The sequence below is a fragment of the Pempheris klunzingeri genome, chromosome 8 (genome assembly GCF_042242105.1).
Source record: "Pempheris klunzingeri isolate RE-2024b chromosome 8, fPemKlu1.hap1, whole genome shotgun sequence".
Lineage (NCBI taxonomy): Eukaryota > Metazoa > Chordata > Actinopteri > Acropomatiformes > Pempheridae > Pempheris > Pempheris klunzingeri.
Window position 1 is genome coordinate 13696694 of NC_092019.1, and position 18753 is coordinate 13715446.

The 18753-nt window shown below is 38.4% G+C and overlaps 3 protein-coding genes across 4 annotated transcripts; all 3 read left to right on the forward strand.

Annotated features, from left to right (window-relative positions):
• Window positions 1–2238: 2238 nt before the first annotated feature.
• Window positions 2239–4212, forward strand: hcst (hematopoietic cell signal transducer). Its single transcript, XM_070835931.1, has 5 exons — window positions 2239–2355; window positions 2768–2844; window positions 3045–3065; window positions 3268–3402; window positions 4029–4212. The coding sequence occupies exons 2-5, from the start codon at window positions 2796–2798 to the stop codon at window positions 4070–4072; spliced, it is 249 nt and encodes an 82-aa protein (XP_070692032.1). The 5' UTR covers window positions 2239–2355; window positions 2768–2795; the 3' UTR covers window positions 4073–4212.
• Window positions 4213–7131: 2919 nt separating this feature from the next.
• On the forward strand, window positions 7132–8146 carry tyrobp (transmembrane immune signaling adaptor TYROBP). Of its 2 annotated transcripts, none has more exons than XM_070835967.1 (5): window positions 7132–7258; window positions 7354–7374; window positions 7477–7620; window positions 7718–7788; window positions 7917–8146. In XM_070835967.1, the coding sequence occupies exons 1-5, from the start codon at window positions 7222–7224 to the stop codon at window positions 7971–7973; spliced, it is 330 nt and encodes a 109-aa protein (XP_070692068.1). In that variant the 5' UTR covers window positions 7132–7221; the 3' UTR covers window positions 7974–8146. The 2 variants fall into 2 exon arrangements, with proteins under 2 accessions (XP_070692068.1, XP_070692069.1); XM_070835968.1 differs by having other exon boundaries at window positions 7721–7788.
• Window positions 8147–11976: 3830 nt separating this feature from the next.
• On the forward strand, window positions 11977–17739 carry LOC139205375 (casein kinase II subunit alpha-like). The gene is made up of 15 exons (XM_070835569.1): window positions 11977–12106; window positions 12844–12935; window positions 13237–13313; window positions 13481–13609; window positions 13699–13810; window positions 13924–14025; window positions 14107–14157; window positions 14277–14336; window positions 14481–14564; window positions 14663–14773; window positions 14932–15033; window positions 16046–16146; window positions 16233–16381; window positions 16535–16624; window positions 16888–17739. The coding sequence occupies exons 4-15, from the start codon at window positions 13509–13511 to the stop codon at window positions 17001–17003; spliced, it is 1179 nt and encodes a 392-aa protein (XP_070691670.1). The 5' UTR covers window positions 11977–12106; window positions 12844–12935; window positions 13237–13313; window positions 13481–13508; the 3' UTR covers window positions 17004–17739.
• The last annotated feature ends 1014 nt before the right edge of the window (window positions 17740–18753 follow it).

Sequence of the window (18753 nt, forward strand, 5' to 3'; positions counted from 1 at the left end):
AGTCTTATAATAATAATATATAATAATATATAGTAATAGGCGGCTCTGGCATTACAGAGCGTCTTTCTATAGGTTTTAAGACTGTCTTGCCAGATTAAGCGGGAGTCTTCCAGTTTGGTCTTTCCAATATTGCTTAAGCTCACGAGTCTGGGAATTATACCAGGGAGCTTGTCTCTTTTCTTTAAACTAAAGTGGGATAACAAGCGAGTTACGGGTTAAATAAAAGTGAATTAAATGGATAAATGGAGGAAAGTTGGATAACCAAATAATAAATGAGATAAAGCACTGTGTGTATACCTAACTACAATTAAAGAATAGATGAATGAGAGGTCTTCTGATTTGCGATTCATATTCTCTTTTAATACAGAGAGGGAAAGAAATGAGGAGAAACAAAAAAAAAGAAGAAGTAACAAAGTAAAGCCACAGTATGGAGGTTAGTCTATGTCTATGCTATATTTAGGACAAAATTTTTGAACTGTAGGTTACTTCCTCAGAAGGGTATAGTTTAAGGCTAGTATGGCTGCTTTTTAAAAGATTGTTAAAGTTTTACCCCGACTTTCAGCACAATATCCCGCTGGATGAATGAACATGTTTATTAACTATATACGTACAGTGTGTACTGTGGATGTTTGTGTCCCTGTGTGGATGTGCTGTAGACATATTTTTGTCCCAAAGCCATGGGCAATGCATAAAGAATCTTTAATTATTACACTGAGAATTGTTGCCACAATTTAGTCTGTGTTATTGTAGATGAGAGTGGACCTCGATGCCTGTCAATAATGCCCCGTTGGAAGGCGCTTGCAATACAAAGAAAGAAGAAAAAAACAATTCCTTAGAAAAGTGCGTGAAATTTCTACTATGGCATGAGGTTTTCATTTTCTAAGTCTATAGCGACTCCTGCTGTCCACAGAGGACTCACAGCTCCATCTGCTGTTGCTGAGAGAAAGAATCAATCGAATTCGACTTGAGTTAAAATGAAACTGATGACTAATAACACAGATAAAGTCACTTGTAATGTCTCAAAGTTGAGGAGCTGGCAAGTTGGCAGGCTGACTGACAGACTGGCTGAGTGAGGGAAAGGAGCCAAAGTGGTTGTTTGAGTGTGAACGCATTGGTGGCATCTACCCACACACCTTTTTGTCAAGATGATGTCTCTCTGGATTGTTTGAGCACTTTTAGTAAAAAGGCCCGCAGGATGATCCAGGTCGTGTTCTCCACAGTGAGAACGACTAACTAGGCAACAATTTTTGTGCCCAGATTTGTTTGTAAAGTAAAGGGGGGGGCGGGGGGGGGAGGCCCGCTGATCTGGGGCCTGTGTAATAGTGTGGATGTGGGTAGTATCGAATGTACTTGACACGACTCGAACAGACACGACTAAGGAACCCACACGCTCGACTCAGTAAAGTAACAAAGAAACTTTATTCAAAGGCAGGAAAAAACAGGAACAAAGACAAAACCCTAAGGCTAAACTAACAAAAGGTGAAAAGAAAAAACAGGAGTGATCAAACAAAACAAAATCAAAATGTAACAACAGAAATACTCAGGCCAAAAAGGGCAATCAAAACTCAAAACAAGATACAAAGTAGCAACTAAAAGTAACTAGGCTGGACTAATAACAAAGTGAACAACAAAAGGAGCAAGACAGGGCTTGAAACAAAGTACACAACTGAAAAAACCAAACCTCCAGAACGTAACTCCAATGATCAAATACAAGAAGCAGATAGCACAGGAAGGCACGACAATGGACATGATGAACTGGCACAGGACAGAGGGAGACGCAGTCAATAAATACACAGGGTGATGGGCAACAGGTGGAAACAATCACAGGCGACAGGAAGTAAATTAACTGAAAGAGGGAAAACAAGGATACTACAAAATAAAACCGTAAATGACAAGACAACATGAGACAAGACAAAAACAGAACTTAACAAAATACAGGATCATGACAGTACTTGTGTAACAATTTCTTTAAATTGTCTATTGTCTTGTACTGTTTTTTGTCTGTGAATTCTGTTTTGATTTACTTATTTTAGAATTGGAGAGCAAAATCCAAGACAATCTTCTCAGGGACATTTAAGTGTATTCTACTCAGTTGTGTCATATGTTGTGTTGATCTCGTATGTTGTAGCTAGTCTGTCACAGTTTCAACCATCAATCATCTGGTAGATGATGGAATCTGCAGTTTCCAGTTTGCCATGTAGCACTAAGTTTACACAAAGACAAACAGGCAGTGTTTCGGCGCAGCAGAGGAAGGGAAAAAACTTGACGTCAGCCCTCAAAAGTGAAAACTAATGGGGAACCAGAGTCACATCCTCTTTTGGATTCCAGACAGCAGGTCAGCCACGGGGAGTTCAGGTATGAGGATCTTAACTTACACTGACTTTCTCCTCCTTTACTACTTTAATACTTAATAATTAATACGTTTAACCATTTAATGTCTGTCAAGTTGCTTTAAACTACCTTTAAATGTAGTGTAATACTGAAAGTATACAACCAGGATATCTGGTTTGCTTTATACAACTGTGAATGCATAATCTATCACATAAAACGCAGTTGACAGAGCCAAACCTCAAACTCGTTTTCTTTTTGTCCAATGCCTGTGCAGCCACCAGTGACTTTTTGTGATACAGGAATTGTTTATTTAGAAAAAAAAAATCTGAAATCAAATACTAAGGAATTTCTAGGTTATGAATGACGCATGAATGATGCACCTTCATATCTTTGAAGGCTATAACAGAATGGGATTTTGCCTCTTTTTGTCTTTCAGGAGGCAAATAACTGACCTGTCAAACTTGATGATGGTGTATGACAAATTTATTATTGTTGTCCTATTTTTTCTCACTGGTAAGTGAGTTTAAGTAGTGTTCTTCTTCTTCTTCTTCTTCTTCACACATGCACATAAAGGTGGTCTTAAACAGGAAAACCACAAACACTTTGCATGATGGAAACTTAACTGACAGAGGTGTTGCTGCACAACATTAACAGCAAAAGCAAAAGTTTTGAATCTGAATGTTTTTCTGTTTGTTTCTTTTTCTTTCTCTAAGATCTGGCTGCAGTGCTCTCAGGTATGTAGCCTACAACAAAAAGATGATACAAACAATTTCAAAATTCAGCTATTATGAATGTAAAAACAACGAGCAGCACAAATACAGAGGTGGGCAGCGACAGTTGATGAATCATCCTTTCTAGTCTGTCTTGGTTCACATCTTCCAGCCCACTCTTTTCATCTGTCTAGCTCTTCATTCGCCATCTGTCTGTGTTTCCCAGAGAGCACTGTGTCTTGCTACAGGATTGAGCCGGGGACAATAGCAGGCATCATCTGTGCAGATGTGTTGCTGACCCTTATCATTGTCATTGTCACCTACCGCTGTGCCAGCTTTCGGCGTCAGAAGATAAAAAATGGTGAGGCAACAGAGCTGAAATGAGAATGTTTTTGCAGTGTTGTGTGTTATAGTAAATGCTTTGTGGATGAGAGGGTTTATCAGGGCTCAGTAATTGTTCCAAAGGCCTTTCAGAGCGGCTCGTGCCTTTTCATAGTCCTGCTATATTATTATATTGAAAGGATTTTTTTCTTTTAGCCTTTTTGTTTATGTATACATGTAAATCCAAGATTTCTTTATTTGTCATCTTTATGCTCCAGCTAAAAATGAAATAGTGTGTCACACATGCCATCAGTCGATAAATATGTTTCAGTGCAATAAGTATAAGGTTATATAATGTATATTGAATTAGTCCTTTATCCCTGTCTGTGCTGTGATATCAACATATTCTCACTCCCTTATGATGCTTTTTTATGCAATTGATATCGTTTTATTTTCAAATAGCTATTGCTATTTTTTCTTCTACTATTGCTTCTGCTATTGCTATTTTTTCTTCTTCTATTGCTTCTTTTCACTCTCCCTGTTCAATTGTTGCTGCTGTAACATGAAAATTTTCCCCCTATGGGGGATCAAATAAAGAAAAGTCTAAAGTCTAAAGTCTAATAAATTCTCTCTCCTTTTCTGTCTCTGTTCTCTGTCTCTTCACAGCTAACGAAGTGTACATGAATGTGCGGGCCAACTGCAAAAGCTAATCTACAGATGCTGTGACACACTGAGAAATGATGTTACAAAGTTCTATATCCTTTGTGACAAAAAAAATACATTATATTATGGAATATCATTACAATTGTGTTAATGTGTAACTCTTTTGCAATAAAAAAAAAAAACACAAGTAGAGTGTCTTGTACATTGTATGTTAAATTCCTGCTCAATTCATTACACATACACATACAGTTATATCTCTTTATTCACACAAACTTTATGACATAAAACTCTATTAGACACAAACCATTGGATCTACCATTTTAGTGTCTTATACAAACACTTAAGAAACACTTTATAAAGAACTTTTTACATTTAGTCACAATGTGTGGCTTGTGCTCTTCAGCCACCTTCTTGATGCTATTTTGTGAAACCTAAAAAAATGAAAAGCGTGTTTCGAACATCTCTGAATGCAATCCAGTTTGTGTTGCCACTGTGATGACACCATACAGCACCCTCTGCAGGTGGCTTTTGGCAGCAAAATGTGCGACTTCAGGCAAGCAGTAATGATATGAGTGATTTCAATAAATAAATGATTGACACACCGAGTGACTTTACGTACATGTTTTACATGAGTATGTCTGACAAACCACTGAGCTGATCATGCGCAAAGATAAATGTTCATAAAATACAATTTCCATAAAATACAAATGGACTCACTGATGGAGGCAGAATTTTTTCAGTGTATGAAACATGCTATTTTCATGCATTTCTGTGTGGCTGGATTGTTCACATGCTCGTTTTTCACACGTTATTCAGCTTTGAAAGTTGTTCATGCAGTACTTCCTGTTATCTATTTTATCAAAATGACATTTGAGAAATGTGACTGACACCGGAGACCTGATTAGATTCAGGTGGATGATGTTAAGTCTTGTGTGTTATGATGGGGTTGAGGTTAAACTGCTGTCTAACATATCAGTCAAACACACAGAACATGATGACCAAGCTAATTCAGGATCTCTGTTATGTCTGTCTGATGTACCTCCTCTATACTGTGTATACACTGTGTTGTTTTATCACTAACTGGAGGTAGTCTGTGTCTGCAGTGGAAAAACTCCTCAGTTAAAAAAAAATGAACAGTTTCTTTTTTGTTGTTGTTGTTTTTGAGAGGCCGGCCATGTGGTTGGACTGGAAGGTTTATAACTGAACTGTGGCTTCTCATCTTCACAAATTTTGGGAAGTTGTTGCGGTGATGATGCACAAGAGGAGTTCCCCCTGAGCTTGTGACTGATCTATTCTTTACTATTAGTCTTAAAGCCACCATTTGACACACTTTACCAATGAATTGTGAGAAGATACCAACAGTTGTTTGATACAGTTTGATGTCCCATTTGAAAAAAACAAAATCCAAGCATATCTTGTCATCAGCCAGTATAATCTTTCAAGTGTCTCATGTTTCAACTCTGGGTTCAATCATGCGTTCATTGTTCAAAACTTAATTTGATGAAATCCAGCAATTTCACCTCTCCTTTTTGGTTGTCTCACTGGTACGTAAACAATTTCTTCAACTCTCCCCCAAGGGGCATCCAGGTAGTCTATGGCTTTCAGTTCCTGATTCAGGTCCAGCCAATTCTTTATAGATCATTAATAAGATATAAGAACAATGTTTGCAATGTCAGATTATGAGAAATCTGGGTGGTGAGTTGTTAATTGTCAAGGCATCAATAAAAAGGCCTTAAGTGTCTCCCTTGTCATTAATGAATCCATCATGTTTTTAACTATAAATGTTAATATGTTGTTGATAAGTGGATTTTTTTCCTGCAGTACAGCAGGGGTCAGAGGTCAAACGTCCTATCAGAGGAAAATTCTGGTGAACTAACAAGCTGAAAAGAAGCTGAAAAGTGTCCTGCTAGAGAAAGATAAATGGCAGCTAAAGGGATTTTTCACAGCCTGGCAAACCAAAAGTTGGTCTTATTCATGGTTTATTAATAATCTATAAAGTATTATCAGTCAGTTAGTCATTAATAAAGCCAAAAATCACAACGTTTTACTTCTATGAATTTTTATAAAAAATATAAATCTATTTTTAATGCATGACATTTATAACTTAAAAGATAAACCACAATAGTAGTCCTATTTTAACATTCATACAGTCATTCATTCTAAAAATCTAACAGATCATTTTCACGAGTCTTCTGGCTGTCCTCATGGAGTCTGATAACTAGAGGGGATGATGTTTTTATCCGTTGAGGCACCATTGCTGCTAGAGCAGCTTCTTTGAGAAATTCAGGCTTGCCACATAGCCGTCTTCCTTTAAATCATTTTAACCTTATCTTTATTAAAAGGCTTCTAATCCTGATTTTGTGTTCCTGAAGTGTTTCTGATTAAAACGTTTTACATATGGTTCTGTTTGATTATCATACTATTAATTTAGGCTATTTTGCATTTTATATTTTCTTAGTTTCATACTTCAATATGCTGCACTTTGGCATATTAATAAACATTTAACAATTGTTGCTGCAGTTTTGGGGTCTGTGTATGTGCGTGCTCAGTAGAGTTTTGGTTATTTTGAACATTGTGAAACTTAAAGGTGTCCTTGACAAAAACATTGAAGATGTGCTTTCATTTCGCTGACAGTACACCATCATTAAAGATAAACCTGTGGTCTAACAGAGGGTCACAGACTAGGTACCACTGACTGTGGCAGCCGCCTACACAAAACCACAGGTCATAAGGAAATGCTCTACTTAGAGAACTGATCGTACGTATTTCAGCAGAAACTGCTAGTGTAGTGAAACTGACCTTACACAGCTTCTTATCTTGGCATCACTTGGGCAAGTCAATTTGAATAATCAACATACTGTTAAAAAGTCAAAAATTAGGCCCAAATCCTGATGATCGAATGTGACAGAATCTCTGTTTATATGAAACCAGTGACCATCACATGTATGTGAATGTGTGAAGAAACAAAACCACCAGCTTCCTGTTCACTCAGTGGACTCGTGCCTCCTCCTAACACAGTCACACGCTGACAACCTGAATGCTGCTGCCTGTGGACATTTCTGTATCTGTAATACCTCCCACCTCTGGCATCCAGCGTCTCGTTCATGGGTGAGACAACACAGCCATTTGAAAGAGAACTGGACTAGTGGCCTTCAGCCTCACACTTCCTCCTTTACCAGAAACCAAAATCAAGAAGATGTCTGACACTCTTTGTATTGTGGGTTCGTTGTTCGGTGAGTGGTGTGCTATATGTGTTTTGATAGTGAACGATGATATTGCTGACGCTGTTGTTTTTTCTCTGAGGTTTTATAAACTCTTTGTCTTTCAGGATCTACAGAAGGACAGCAAGGTAAAGCTTTAGGTTCCTAAACCTTTTGCTCCTGCGGAATGCTGGAATATGTTGTTGTGTATTTTGTGTCACAACCCCATGTCTCGTCTGTCTCTTTCACAGAATGTGGTTCCTGTTATGTAATAGATATGGGGTCTGTAATGGGCATCATTGCCTCTGATATTATCTTGACCATCTTCATCACTATTTCTGTGTTCTGCATTGCAACTCAACACAAGAGGAGGAAGGAGTGGGACTCTCACGATAGTGAGTGCTAACTTTGTGTGTATCATCGCTAAGTTCTGAGTATGCTGGGTGGTAATATGGAAGCTGGGCAGTAACTTGACTCTTTTAAAACTTTAAGCAGGTAAAAGAAACCTACCGTCATCAATATCAAAGAAAATGGCAACAGAGGTCACAGAATCTCCCTACCAGGTAAAAAAAACTATGTAAAGAGCTATGTGGTTATTTACACCTCAAATACACTAAATATGAAAACTGTTTGAGGTCACATTCATATATTTTTCGTGTTTCCATGATGAATTGCTTTGACTTTTTTTTAGGAGTTACATGGAGTCCAAACAGACGTGTACAGTGAGCTTCAGCACTTTAGGAAATGAAATAACAGAACTATAAAATGCCAGCAATGTCTGTAATTATTTTCAAAAGCTATAACTGGATAGTAGCACACACTCGCACCTCTTGTTTTGCCACATATACTCCAGTAGTGTTATAGGTAATAACATAGTCAGTATATATATGTGTGTATGCATTTTGCATGTTATTGATACATTTTTTTCATTAAGTACGTTACTGTGTTGAATGTGATGTTTGCTGTGTCACATTCTTGTTTTTTGAAAATCTTAAATGTAAATTATGTATTTGTATTTAACTAATTATACATTAAATGACAACCAAGGAAATTAACAAAAGATGCATTCCTTACATTTTCTTTCTTTTTTTATTCATATTTCCAGAGATTACATTTTCACATTACAATGAACATACTGACGTACAGGACTATCTCTTGATATTGAGGTAAAAGCGACATACTTCAAACTCTGTTCTAAGTCATCAAAAATAGCTGTTACTGATATAATTTTCTGACATTTTGGACGCAATATTCTTCATGCTAAATATCGCACTGTAGCAGCTTACTGCGCAACCAGTTTGCATCACTAAGCCTTACACAAAATTGTCAAACCCTCTTTATTTCTTACATTTGTTCACATGATCACATGGCAAAAAAATACAACTAAATTTGGATGAAAAAGTCCCAACTGTAGCTGTATTTGGAAGCAGCCCGTCCGCATGCTATGATTCAACAGATGGCTGCCCCTGACTCACTGTGAGGAAGAAGTAGAATCTGGAAAAAGAGAGGAAAAAACAATTAAATTACATTCATACCAGACAAATTACAAAGCAAGATCTTGGAGACGGTCTCATCTTCTAATTAGATGATGATGAAATGTAACTAATTTAAATGTGCATTATGGTGTAAACATAACAACATGTCATGGAGTGGCTTCCTTAGCCAATCTGGGTGGATAGAGGCATAAGCAGAAAACATTTGTCTGATTCTAAAGTACATGAAACAGACCTCGGTATGATAATCAGGAAGTTTGGCTCTTGGCTGGAACAGACAACCTACTGGGCATGTGCTCCGGGCGTGCTAAAGCACATATGAGAAATAGGATTAGAAGAAATGAGAGATCTTTCACGGAATCAGGCACTGCATGCTCTGGCAACCAAACACTGTTGTTACGATATTCGCTGAAAAAAAAAAACAGTTCTTACCCACTGGATACGTTTCAGAGCTGATAAATTCTCTGGTTTCTGTGGGAATGTTAAAATCAACCGTTTGGCCTTTTATTGCTCAAAGCATAATTATTTTGTTTTATATAGTTGTTCAATGTAGAGACTCTAGTCTTACCATCATAGTCTGTATCCCCTCTGTTGCCTCCTGGAGCAGGTCTACCATTGTTTTCCTCCAGACTGTCCCAATCCAACGGTTCTCTTTGTCTGCCTGTGGCCAACATATCATTTAACCCTGTAACTCTTTCTAGAGTTGCCCTTCTCTGATGATCGTTGCTGTCAGAATTGAAAATGTGTTTTCCTGACAAATTTTCGGCCTCCTGAGCATCAACCATCATTCCCTCCTCACTGTTAAAATCAGTGCGTTCTCTGCTTGTCTGGTGTACTCCCCCTGGCACGCCGATCTCTCTGCTCCCCTGGTCCCAAACCAGTCTGCTGCTCACGTCCTTGGGCCCCATGCTGTCTTTATCCACTCCTGTTTTCCTACTTGATGGTACCTTATCTTTAGGAATCCTGATCTCATGGCTGTCCAGGTCTTTGAATGCATCTGGGAAAAGTAAGTTATTATGTTATTAAGTTATTATGTTAAGTTATTGTGATGTTATTTGGGATGTTAGTTTGACTTTGAATTAAAGGTGCTGCATTCATTATTCATCAGATACTTCAGATTTTGAAATATTGGAAAAGTGTTACTCAAAGGAAATGAAATTTTTTTTCTACATTTTATGTGAAATAAAGTCCACATACCTGTAAATCCATTGGTGTCAAAACTCTCTGTCGATTTTTCCTCGGACATGTCTGTGAATGAGTTTGCTGCTATTTAAAATTGAAATCCTACTGTTCACTCTATACTTGTGTGATGTGAAGTCTATTTCTTATGTTAATGATTGATAAGTAGTCCACTTCATGGACATTGTACATTGTGTTGTCCAGAATCTTGTTGTGTGTTTGTTTCCTTTTAATAAGGGAAAGGAAGCATGTGTATCTCTACGCCATGTGTGAGAATGACATGACTCTTTGAAACAAAAATTAAAATCTTGCCGACTCAAAATTAAACTGGAAATTAAAATGATGCTTTAGTTACTAGTATATATCCCCTGTACTACTGTGTTACTCTTTCAACAGGAAAAAACTAAAAAATGTACCTTCAGAATCCTCCTCTCTGGGGTTTCTAAATGCTGCAGATGTGAGAAAATATATGATTATCATCACTGGGGTGGTTGTACGTCCTAACAATCAGATAAGTGCTTGCTACATTACACCCTGAAGTTTCAGCTAAACGACAAAGAACCACAATGTATGTTTCTGTTCTTTTTATCTCTTTTGTGACCAGGTCTTCATTTGTGTTCTCAGGGAACAAAAAACACTTTGATGATCAGGTGAGATTAGCTGTCAACTTAATTTGACTTTCCTGTTTAAAAAGTGCTACACAGTTACATTTTGAATCACAAACCTGTTACAGGTGCAGGTATGGTCTTTTCAGTAGTTGAACCAATAGCATCTATAACAACGGTAATGAACAGGTGATGTGTTAAAAGGTCACAGGTTTGATTTAAACAGATTAAGAAATTTCTATGCATTATGCATGAAGAAAAAACATAAAATGACCTAAAAATTACAAAAATAATCTCACCATTTAGGAAGCTTAACACGTTTTCTCTTCGGGCTTGGAAAGAAAGAAAGAAAGAAAGAGTGTTATCTCTACTGACCTATTCAGTCAGTTAAGACTGAAACATGCATTACAAAAGTTGAGTAAGCTCAAAACACTACCTCTGATTGTGGTTGTAACCACCATGGTTGCAAATGGAAGAAGTAGACAATACATGAAGCTGAAAAAATATATATATACAATGGTTGGAGATGCATGTTTGTATCAAACTTTGTGGCGTTTTGTGTCATCTGCAGCTGCCAAATAAAACATGTTTAAAAAGACAAATATCCATGAAACAAAATATGAACACTTACATCATCATTGTTAACTTTGGTCCCCCACTGTGTCCACAGTTTGTCAGCTTGTGCTCTGTAGCTTTTATCCTGATTTCTCACCTTTAATAGTCCTTCCTTTAGTTAATTATAGATCCTGACCAGATGTATCAGATTGAGCTGCAGTCAAAGACCACTTCTGTTTGTTTAACAGTGTGCGACTTGCTGGCAGAGGAGCAGCAATTAGGCCTAAGGTTGAGTTTACAAAGACCTATTCATTATATCAAGTCAAGATGAAAAAATAGTTTCTAACATTCCAACTCACAAAAAAGGATTTGTCTTTCTCCCTATTGTGTATTGATTACAGGTGGTTGGTTACTCCTGGCTTTTTCTACCCTTTTAAATGATGCCACAGAACATGTTTTGTTTTCTGCCACTATTTCACCATTGTCCATTTACCCAGTGAGGCCTATATTTTCCCTAAACAAAGACCTTTTTTAAAACCAGGCCCTACTGATCACAGGTCTACAGAAATGCCTCTTGGTAGAAACATCCTGAAATGGAAAAGCATGGAGTAATCAGGTGATGAAATGCAGTGAGTTATGAAACTATTTGAACTGTAATCTGTTTTGTGTGCCTGCTGCACTTCTACTAGTAGGCCTATATGCAAATTAAATTATGTAAGTTCACTGAATAAAAACTGCCCCCAGCAATCCTTTATCAGAGCCTGTAGAGGTCAACTGTGGATGTTGCTTGTAGGAACGAACAGGGTTTGGGGTAGGATTATGTCTGCTAATACTAATAAATCTTTATTTTAGAATGACAAAACATCGCAGTTGTGACCGAAAACACACACAGATAAAAGTTTCTGCCTCTATGAGACCTGTTGGTGGCAGAGGGACTATTATCTCCCCCATGAAACAGAGAAAGGAGAGCGCCCTCTGCAGGAAAGGCTATTCGCACTAAGCTCTTGATCCCAAGCATCGCCATATTGACGTCCCAACAACGCTGAGAGGTAATCGTGTTATTTAACCACAAATCGTCGTAGGTTCGGAACTACTGTTGGGTGTTTTACATGTGGGGGAAAGCTGGGAACAAGTAACACAACCGCGGTGCCAATATACAGCTCGATCACAGTGTTTGTAGGATGTTTTTTCAAGGCGTTGTCAGTCACTTGCCTCGCCAGTCAGCAGGCTATTCACTCCCCTAGCCTGCTAGCTTAGCACTTTATAGCTTTAGAAAATGTGTTTTTTCGAAGCTTCTCGCTCGGCTCTACGTTAACAATGACCACAGTGCTGCCTTTTTGACTATCTGACGCGGACTGCTTGCCTCTTGAGGTTACAGTCTCATAATGTGGTCGAGAGATAGTTGTGAGTTTCCAGCCGGCTTTTCCCTCTGCTGCCGACGAGCTAATGCTAACTAGCTAGCAGCCCGACCAGCTGCCCTGTTTGCCTGATAGCTAGCTAGTGGAGCTAACAGCTAGCTAGCTAGCCTGCACTTGTGCAGGCCTTGGGCCACAGAGGGTTTGTGCGTACACTCACCTTTTCACTAAAGTAGTAAGCGGGCAAACGAATGAACGAGTATTTTGTACCAGAGAGACCATTATCGTTTGGATGCTTCTTGTAAAGCCATTCATCTAATGTAGCCTTACTAGCTGTGTTGGTTAGCAGTCGTTAGCTCTCAGTTTGCTCATGTTTGCTTAATTGACAGCATTGATTTTAATCAACCTACTTTCTTTCCTTTTTTCAACAGGAGATACTGCCTTGGTGTAGCCCCCAGTGATGACTGTATTGAACCCTGTACCTCCTGATTAGACTGGTTGGATGCCCCCATTTAACATTCAGGTTTCTATATCTCACACGCCACCATATTCAGACACGCTAGACTCGACACCATTAATTTAGTCTGACTTTTATTTCCTTTAATCGCATCTGTGTTATTTAAATCACGTGCTGTTACTTAAGTTTGCAAGTTAGGAGGTTGCTGCCCGAATTTAGCACGTGATAAACATTTGTATTTTCACTGAAACTCTCTGATTCAGATCAACATCCTGTGGGGGAAACTTTAAGTTAAAATGTCTCATCAGCTTTCATTAATGTTTCAAAATCTACATGTGGTCATTTTTATATCTGTATGCCCTTATAGCTTTCTTACCATAAAGGCATCGCAACTGCTCCTGATCCAATTCATCTATCACCACCATCCTGGAGGGAACCTTCCAGGTATTGTGTTGTCCTATGAGAAATTTACCTTATATCGCCTATTTTTAGCTCCATCATGTCCTCTCGTGCAGAATTGTACATTAGAACACAAAATGTGTTATTTTGCTTCTGTTTATTTTTGCTGTGACTCCAAGTAACACATTCTTATATTGTTTGTATTATTGTAGGAGATTTAGAGAAGATCCTGTGTAGAATATGTCTGGCCCTGTTCCAAGCCGCTCTCGAGTTTACCCTGATGTAAACACACAGAGACCTCGGGAATATTGGGACTATGAGTCCCATGTTGTTGAATGGGGGTAAGGTGGTTCATTAATTGTATTTGTCTTGTTTTGCTTTGTTGGTTCAGCAAACTCAGCGTCATTCATTGTGGCTTTTTGTTTTGTAGGAACCAAGACGACTATCAGCTAGTCAGAAAACTAGGGAGAGGCAAATATAGTGAAGTGTTTGAAGCCATAAACATCACAAACAATGAAAAAGTGGTCGTCAAAATACTGAAGGTATGGAGATAACCAGTTAATTATCCTGATAATTTCTAAATTTTGCAAGTGTTTTTCAGTAAAACATAGTGAGAATTTTTGTGTGTAACTCACAAGACTATTTCTGTTCACAGCCGGTTAAGAAAAAGAAAATCAAGAGAGAAATAAAGATCCTGGAAAATCTGAGGGGTGGCCCAAATATCATCTCACTGTTAGATATCGTCAAGGATCCTGTGGTAATTTTGCTCTCCCTTTTACATTGCAACAATTTAGGACTATGTACAAACTTACACATTTTTTTCTCTCTTTCTCATTAGTCCCGAACCCCTGCTCTGGTCTTTGAACATGTGAACAACACAGATTTCAAGGTAAAGATCTTTTGTGTTTTTTGACTTGCAGTTGAGGATGTGTTAATACAAAAAATATACCAAATTGTATTTTTTTTCCAAGTGGCTCATACATGTATTTTATTGTTTGATTTTTACAGCAATTGTATCAAACCCTATCTGACTTTGACATACGGTTCTACATGTACGAAATCTTAAAGGTACGGCTTTTGGCACACTGGACTTGTTACTCTGTTTTATTGGCTGCGTTGGTTGATACTTGCCAGGAATATTAAATCAACCTCTAGTTACACAAGTTCTACATTCAGTATATATATGTAACTTTTTTCCATTTTACCCGATAGGCTCTGGATTACTGCCACAGTATGGGGATCATGCACCGAGATGTCAAGCCACACAATGTAATGATCGATCATGAACACAGAAAGGTACTGTTTCACATTCGTCAACCAATTTCCTCACACCGTCTCTTTCCTAATATGACAACAGCTTATCACAATTCAACTTTTTTTTTTTAAACCTCCAGCTGCGCCTAATCGATTGGGGATTGGCAGAGTTCTACCACCCAAACCAGGAATACAACGTGAGAGTGGCATCCAGGTACTTCAAAGGACCTGAACTGCTGGTAGACTACCAGGTGAGGCTCCTTTATATTCTTCCTCGACATGACAGTTTTAGTTGTGTCAAAATGGCGCCTAGTATTTATATTATTAAAGAAGACAGAATAGATTTTCAGTTCTCAAATGCTGTCATGAAGCCAGTACATGTGTTTTCACCTCTCTGTGTTATTTCTAGATGTATGACTACAGCTTGGACATGTGGAGTTTGGGTTGCATGCTCGCCAGCATGATCTTCAGAAAGGAGCCTTTCTTTCACGGTCATGACAACTACGATCAGGTACGGATCTCTTTAACTATTTTTAATCAAATCTTTTGTACATATCGTCACAAACCCGTGGCTCAACTATAGCGATGTCTGGGGCTTTATTTATTTATTATTTTTCAGCATTGCCCAATACATTGTATTGTTAGTTTTACACAGTCGACACACATTCTTCTTACACTGAATAGGTGGCCTCACAGCAGCTCTACTAGAGCACATGGGGTTTTACGCCTTTTCTCAAATATATTTCAGCAATCATTGAGTAAGGGTGGACATTAATTATGAATTTTCTTGGAGTGTGGAGTACTGAATGTAAAACAAAGGGTTTTAAGACAAGTATAGGATTGTAGTGATGGACACAGGTCATAACACATTTGTGTTGTGGGCTTTCACTACCAACACTGTAACACTTAACACAGAATTTCCAGTTCATTCCATTGCTCATTTGTGTTTCTTTGAGCCTGTGTGACACTACAGTCGAAATGGTGTTTCAGTTCTATTGGTACATGAATGCAAGCGTTGATTTAACATTTAATTTTTCAAGTAATAATCTCGCACAACTTCAGCACTGTGCCTGAGAGATGGAACTTGGGTAAACAGTGTATAATTTTTTGAAATGAATAACTTTGTCACACTCAACATAAAACAGACTTTTGCTTGTTAAAAGAAGAAAATGTTGCTGTCGTCACTCATCTAGCAGAGTTTAATAATATTAATGCTGTAGATAAGTGTAATGAAATCAAGGAATTACATCCTGGTTCAGTTAAGTTTGATAATAAAAAAAACTTCTCAAACCATACAGGTATTAAACATAATGTGGACATTGCTAATTTAACAACATGTTTATTTCTATATCTTTTGTCTCCCACAATTACCTTTTTATTGACATAACGTGTACACTCCATATAAACACCCATAGACCATAACTCTATAAATGGAATAATACCCCCTCAATACAGTTCACATGATTTAAATGTCTTGACTGTACTCTTTTAATTGTGAACTTCTGTTCCTTTTTATCTTGCAGCTTGTGCGAATCGCAAAAGTACTCGGCACCGAGGACCTGTACGACTACATTGACAAGTACAACATTGAGTTGGATCCACGGTTCAATGACATCCTCGGAAGGTAAAACATTGCAGCTGAATGTTTTGACCAGGATTTTGTTAAGTGAACACCCCACATGAACTCTTGTTCCCCGGTTTGTTCTCCAGACACTCCCGCAAAAGGTGGGAGAGGTTTGTGCACAGTGAGAACCAGCACCTGGTCAGTACAGAGGCTCTAGACTTCCTGGACAAACTGCTGCGCTATGACCATCAAGCCCGCCTCACGGCCAGAGAGGCCATGGATCATCCCTACTTCTGTAAGTTTCTTTTCCTCTTTTTTTTATAAAGAAACTTGTCTGCAACTCTTTATTTCTTGAGTAAACAAAAATTTGAGCATGCTGCCTAAAGTAGCTCAATTCTGTTAACGTGTATTTCATTCATGAGGTGCTTAAATCCACTTTTATTCTCAGATCCCATCGTTAAAGATCAGGGAAGAGGGGCAACTCCTGGAGGAATGGCTGCCAGCTCCACACCAGTCAGCTCCTCAAGTATGATGGCCGGTAAGTAATCGTGCCCAGAAAGAACGCTCATGATTAAAGCTGTAGATGTTGCTCTAAATAATCTGTTTAAGGAAAAGTTTTTTTAATGCTTCAAATCAGAGATGAAACTGTTATTTGCGGCCAAAGAAACGGTCAGATTGTAAGAGGGCCGTCTGAAAACGGCCGCAAATAAAGTTGCATCACGAATTGAGTGGTTTGATATTGTGAAGACGTGCAAATACAACCCATTACCAAATGATTAAAGAGCGTCCTGTCTCTCCTAGGCATCACCTCGATGTCGTCCTCGCAGCCACTGGCTAACATTGCTGGATCACCTGTCATCTCTGCTCCCAACACTCTGGCCACACAAGTCCCTGCAGCCACCGGGGCTCAACCCTGAAGCCACTTCCTCACCTGTGTTTATGTGTGCTCATGGCCATGTCCTGCCTAGCTCTCACTGCGGCCCAGGGCCATGGCTCCCCTTTTTATGTTGAAAATAACAAAGACGAAGATTTAAAAATTGCTTTTCACATTCAGTTATATTTTGACACCTGGACTTGACAGACATGTATTGTTGCACCTGTCAGGATTATTAGAATTAATTTGGGTGTGTTATTTGACAATGCCATTGTCTAGAAATTCTAATAAGATGTAGACATGAAGAGAATGGATAATAAAATTTATTTTGTATGTTCCAAATATACAGTCTTGCTTGAAACTGTTTGATGGGGATCCTGCTGTATTACACTGTGAACCTTTACACGACTTCACAAATCAGAGTCAGGAATCTGGTGTGCCCCACCTAACAGTGACCGCTGGTTGCACACGATGTAATGTGCAGGAGTTGTTGGTGTTTTGAAGTTGTTAGATGCTATAATTCTTTAATTGGACTTTTGTAGATATTCTACAGTTACTGTCAGGTTGCATGCACCCAATGCTGAGTATCACAGGGTCAATAGTTTGCCAATTTTATGTTACTTTCACTTCAATATGTGTATGTATGTGTTCATGTTTGTTTTTTATGAAGTCTCTTACACATGATTTTGATTACATAGACAATTTTGTAACTTTTTGTTTTATGTTGGGAGGAGTCTTCATCTACAAAAACAACTTCAAAAATAAACAATTTAAACAGGGTTTTGCAGGCGCTACCTGTCATTGAGTATACCGTCTGTTGACTGGTTGCACTGACAATAATATGAGTGGATTTAAAGCAGAGCAGTAGAGGCGGCGAAGCCCACAAGATAATTTTCCTTCAATCAAGAATTAACTTTGATGCCAAATGGTTTTCTGTGTGCTCATAAGTTGTATTTCCTATTTTCTTAGCTTTGTATCCATATGTTCTCAGAACAAAGTGAGAGCACAACGTAATGCCCTTAATCATTTCCTACATAGTGTGATGGCATTGAGTGTGAATGTGTGCACGTTTCCAGAGAGCTTGAACAGAATAAAAGCTGAATGTGTGAATAAGAGCAGTGAACCACATTCAAAGGACACCTGTCACCGCCGGCCATCTACATGCACACCTCAGAATATATTAGACTCGATTACAATAAAGAGCAGGACGAGTGTGCATGAGATGAATGCATGTTCTCTGTTGAAGCTTCTATGAACACACAGTGCCAAGACCTTGTTGTTCCCAGAGGTTTAACTAAGAGCAGAATTGCACACATAGCTGACTCCTGCCTTACTTGTGCAAATGGGCCTAAGGTCAAAAGTCAGTCATGGCCAAACTCTGCAGTTCAAATCCATTTACACTGACTGCAGCCACCTCCCTCCCTGTGTGCTGGACACAGCAATCAGCTAAAGGCTCACCTACATGTTAATCTCACTATATAGTGAGATTAAGCTTGTATACAGACAATTATAACTGCAGCCTTAGACCTGTTTTTAGATCTGATGTGTTTCCAACCATACGGAATTATGCTGCATTCACGCGCTCTTCATATAGTGGAAATTATAGACACACCTACAAACTGGTCCTACAAACATATATGTCCTGTATTTTATCTTATGAATCAAGAGATGCAGATCTAGGGCTTCTTTGTCCAGCAGCTGCAAGATAAAGAGAGCAACAATCATGTCCAATGCTAATGTATAATAATATAATATAAATTATACGTCCAATGTATAAATTGCATGGGGTAATT

Coding starts and splice junctions, on each gene's coding strand:
- hcst (XM_070835931.1), top strand. CDS start 2,796: ATGATGGTGTATGACAAATTTATTATTGTTGTCCTATTTTTTCTCACT. Junction 3,066..3,267: donor TCTGGCTGCAGTGCTCTCAG/GTATGTAGCCTA, acceptor TGTGTTTCCCAG/AGAGCACTGTGTCTTGCTAC. Junction 3,403..4,028: donor GCGTCAGAAGATAAAAAATG/GTGAGGCAACAG, acceptor GTCTCTTCACAG/CTAACGAAGTGTACATGAAT.
- tyrobp (XM_070835967.1), top strand. CDS start 7,222: ATGTCTGACACTCTTTGTATTGTGGGTTCGTTGTTCG. Junction 7,375..7,476: donor ATCTACAGAAGGACAGCAAG/GTAAAGCTTTAG, acceptor TCTCTTTCACAG/AATGTGGTTCCTGTTATGTA. Junction 7,621..7,717: donor GGAGTGGGACTCTCACGATA/GTGAGTGCTAAC, acceptor TAAAACTTTAAG/CAGGTAAAAGAAACCTACCG.
- LOC139205375 (XM_070835569.1), top strand. CDS start 13,509: ATGTCTGGCCCTGTTCCAAGCCGCTCTCGAGTTTACCCTGATGTAAAC. Junction 13,610..13,698: donor TCCCATGTTGTTGAATGGGG/GTAAGGTGGTTC, acceptor TTTGTTTTGTAG/GAACCAAGACGACTATCAGC. Junction 14,565..14,662: donor TCGATCATGAACACAGAAAG/GTACTGTTTCAC, acceptor TTAAACCTCCAG/CTGCGCCTAATCGATTGGGG.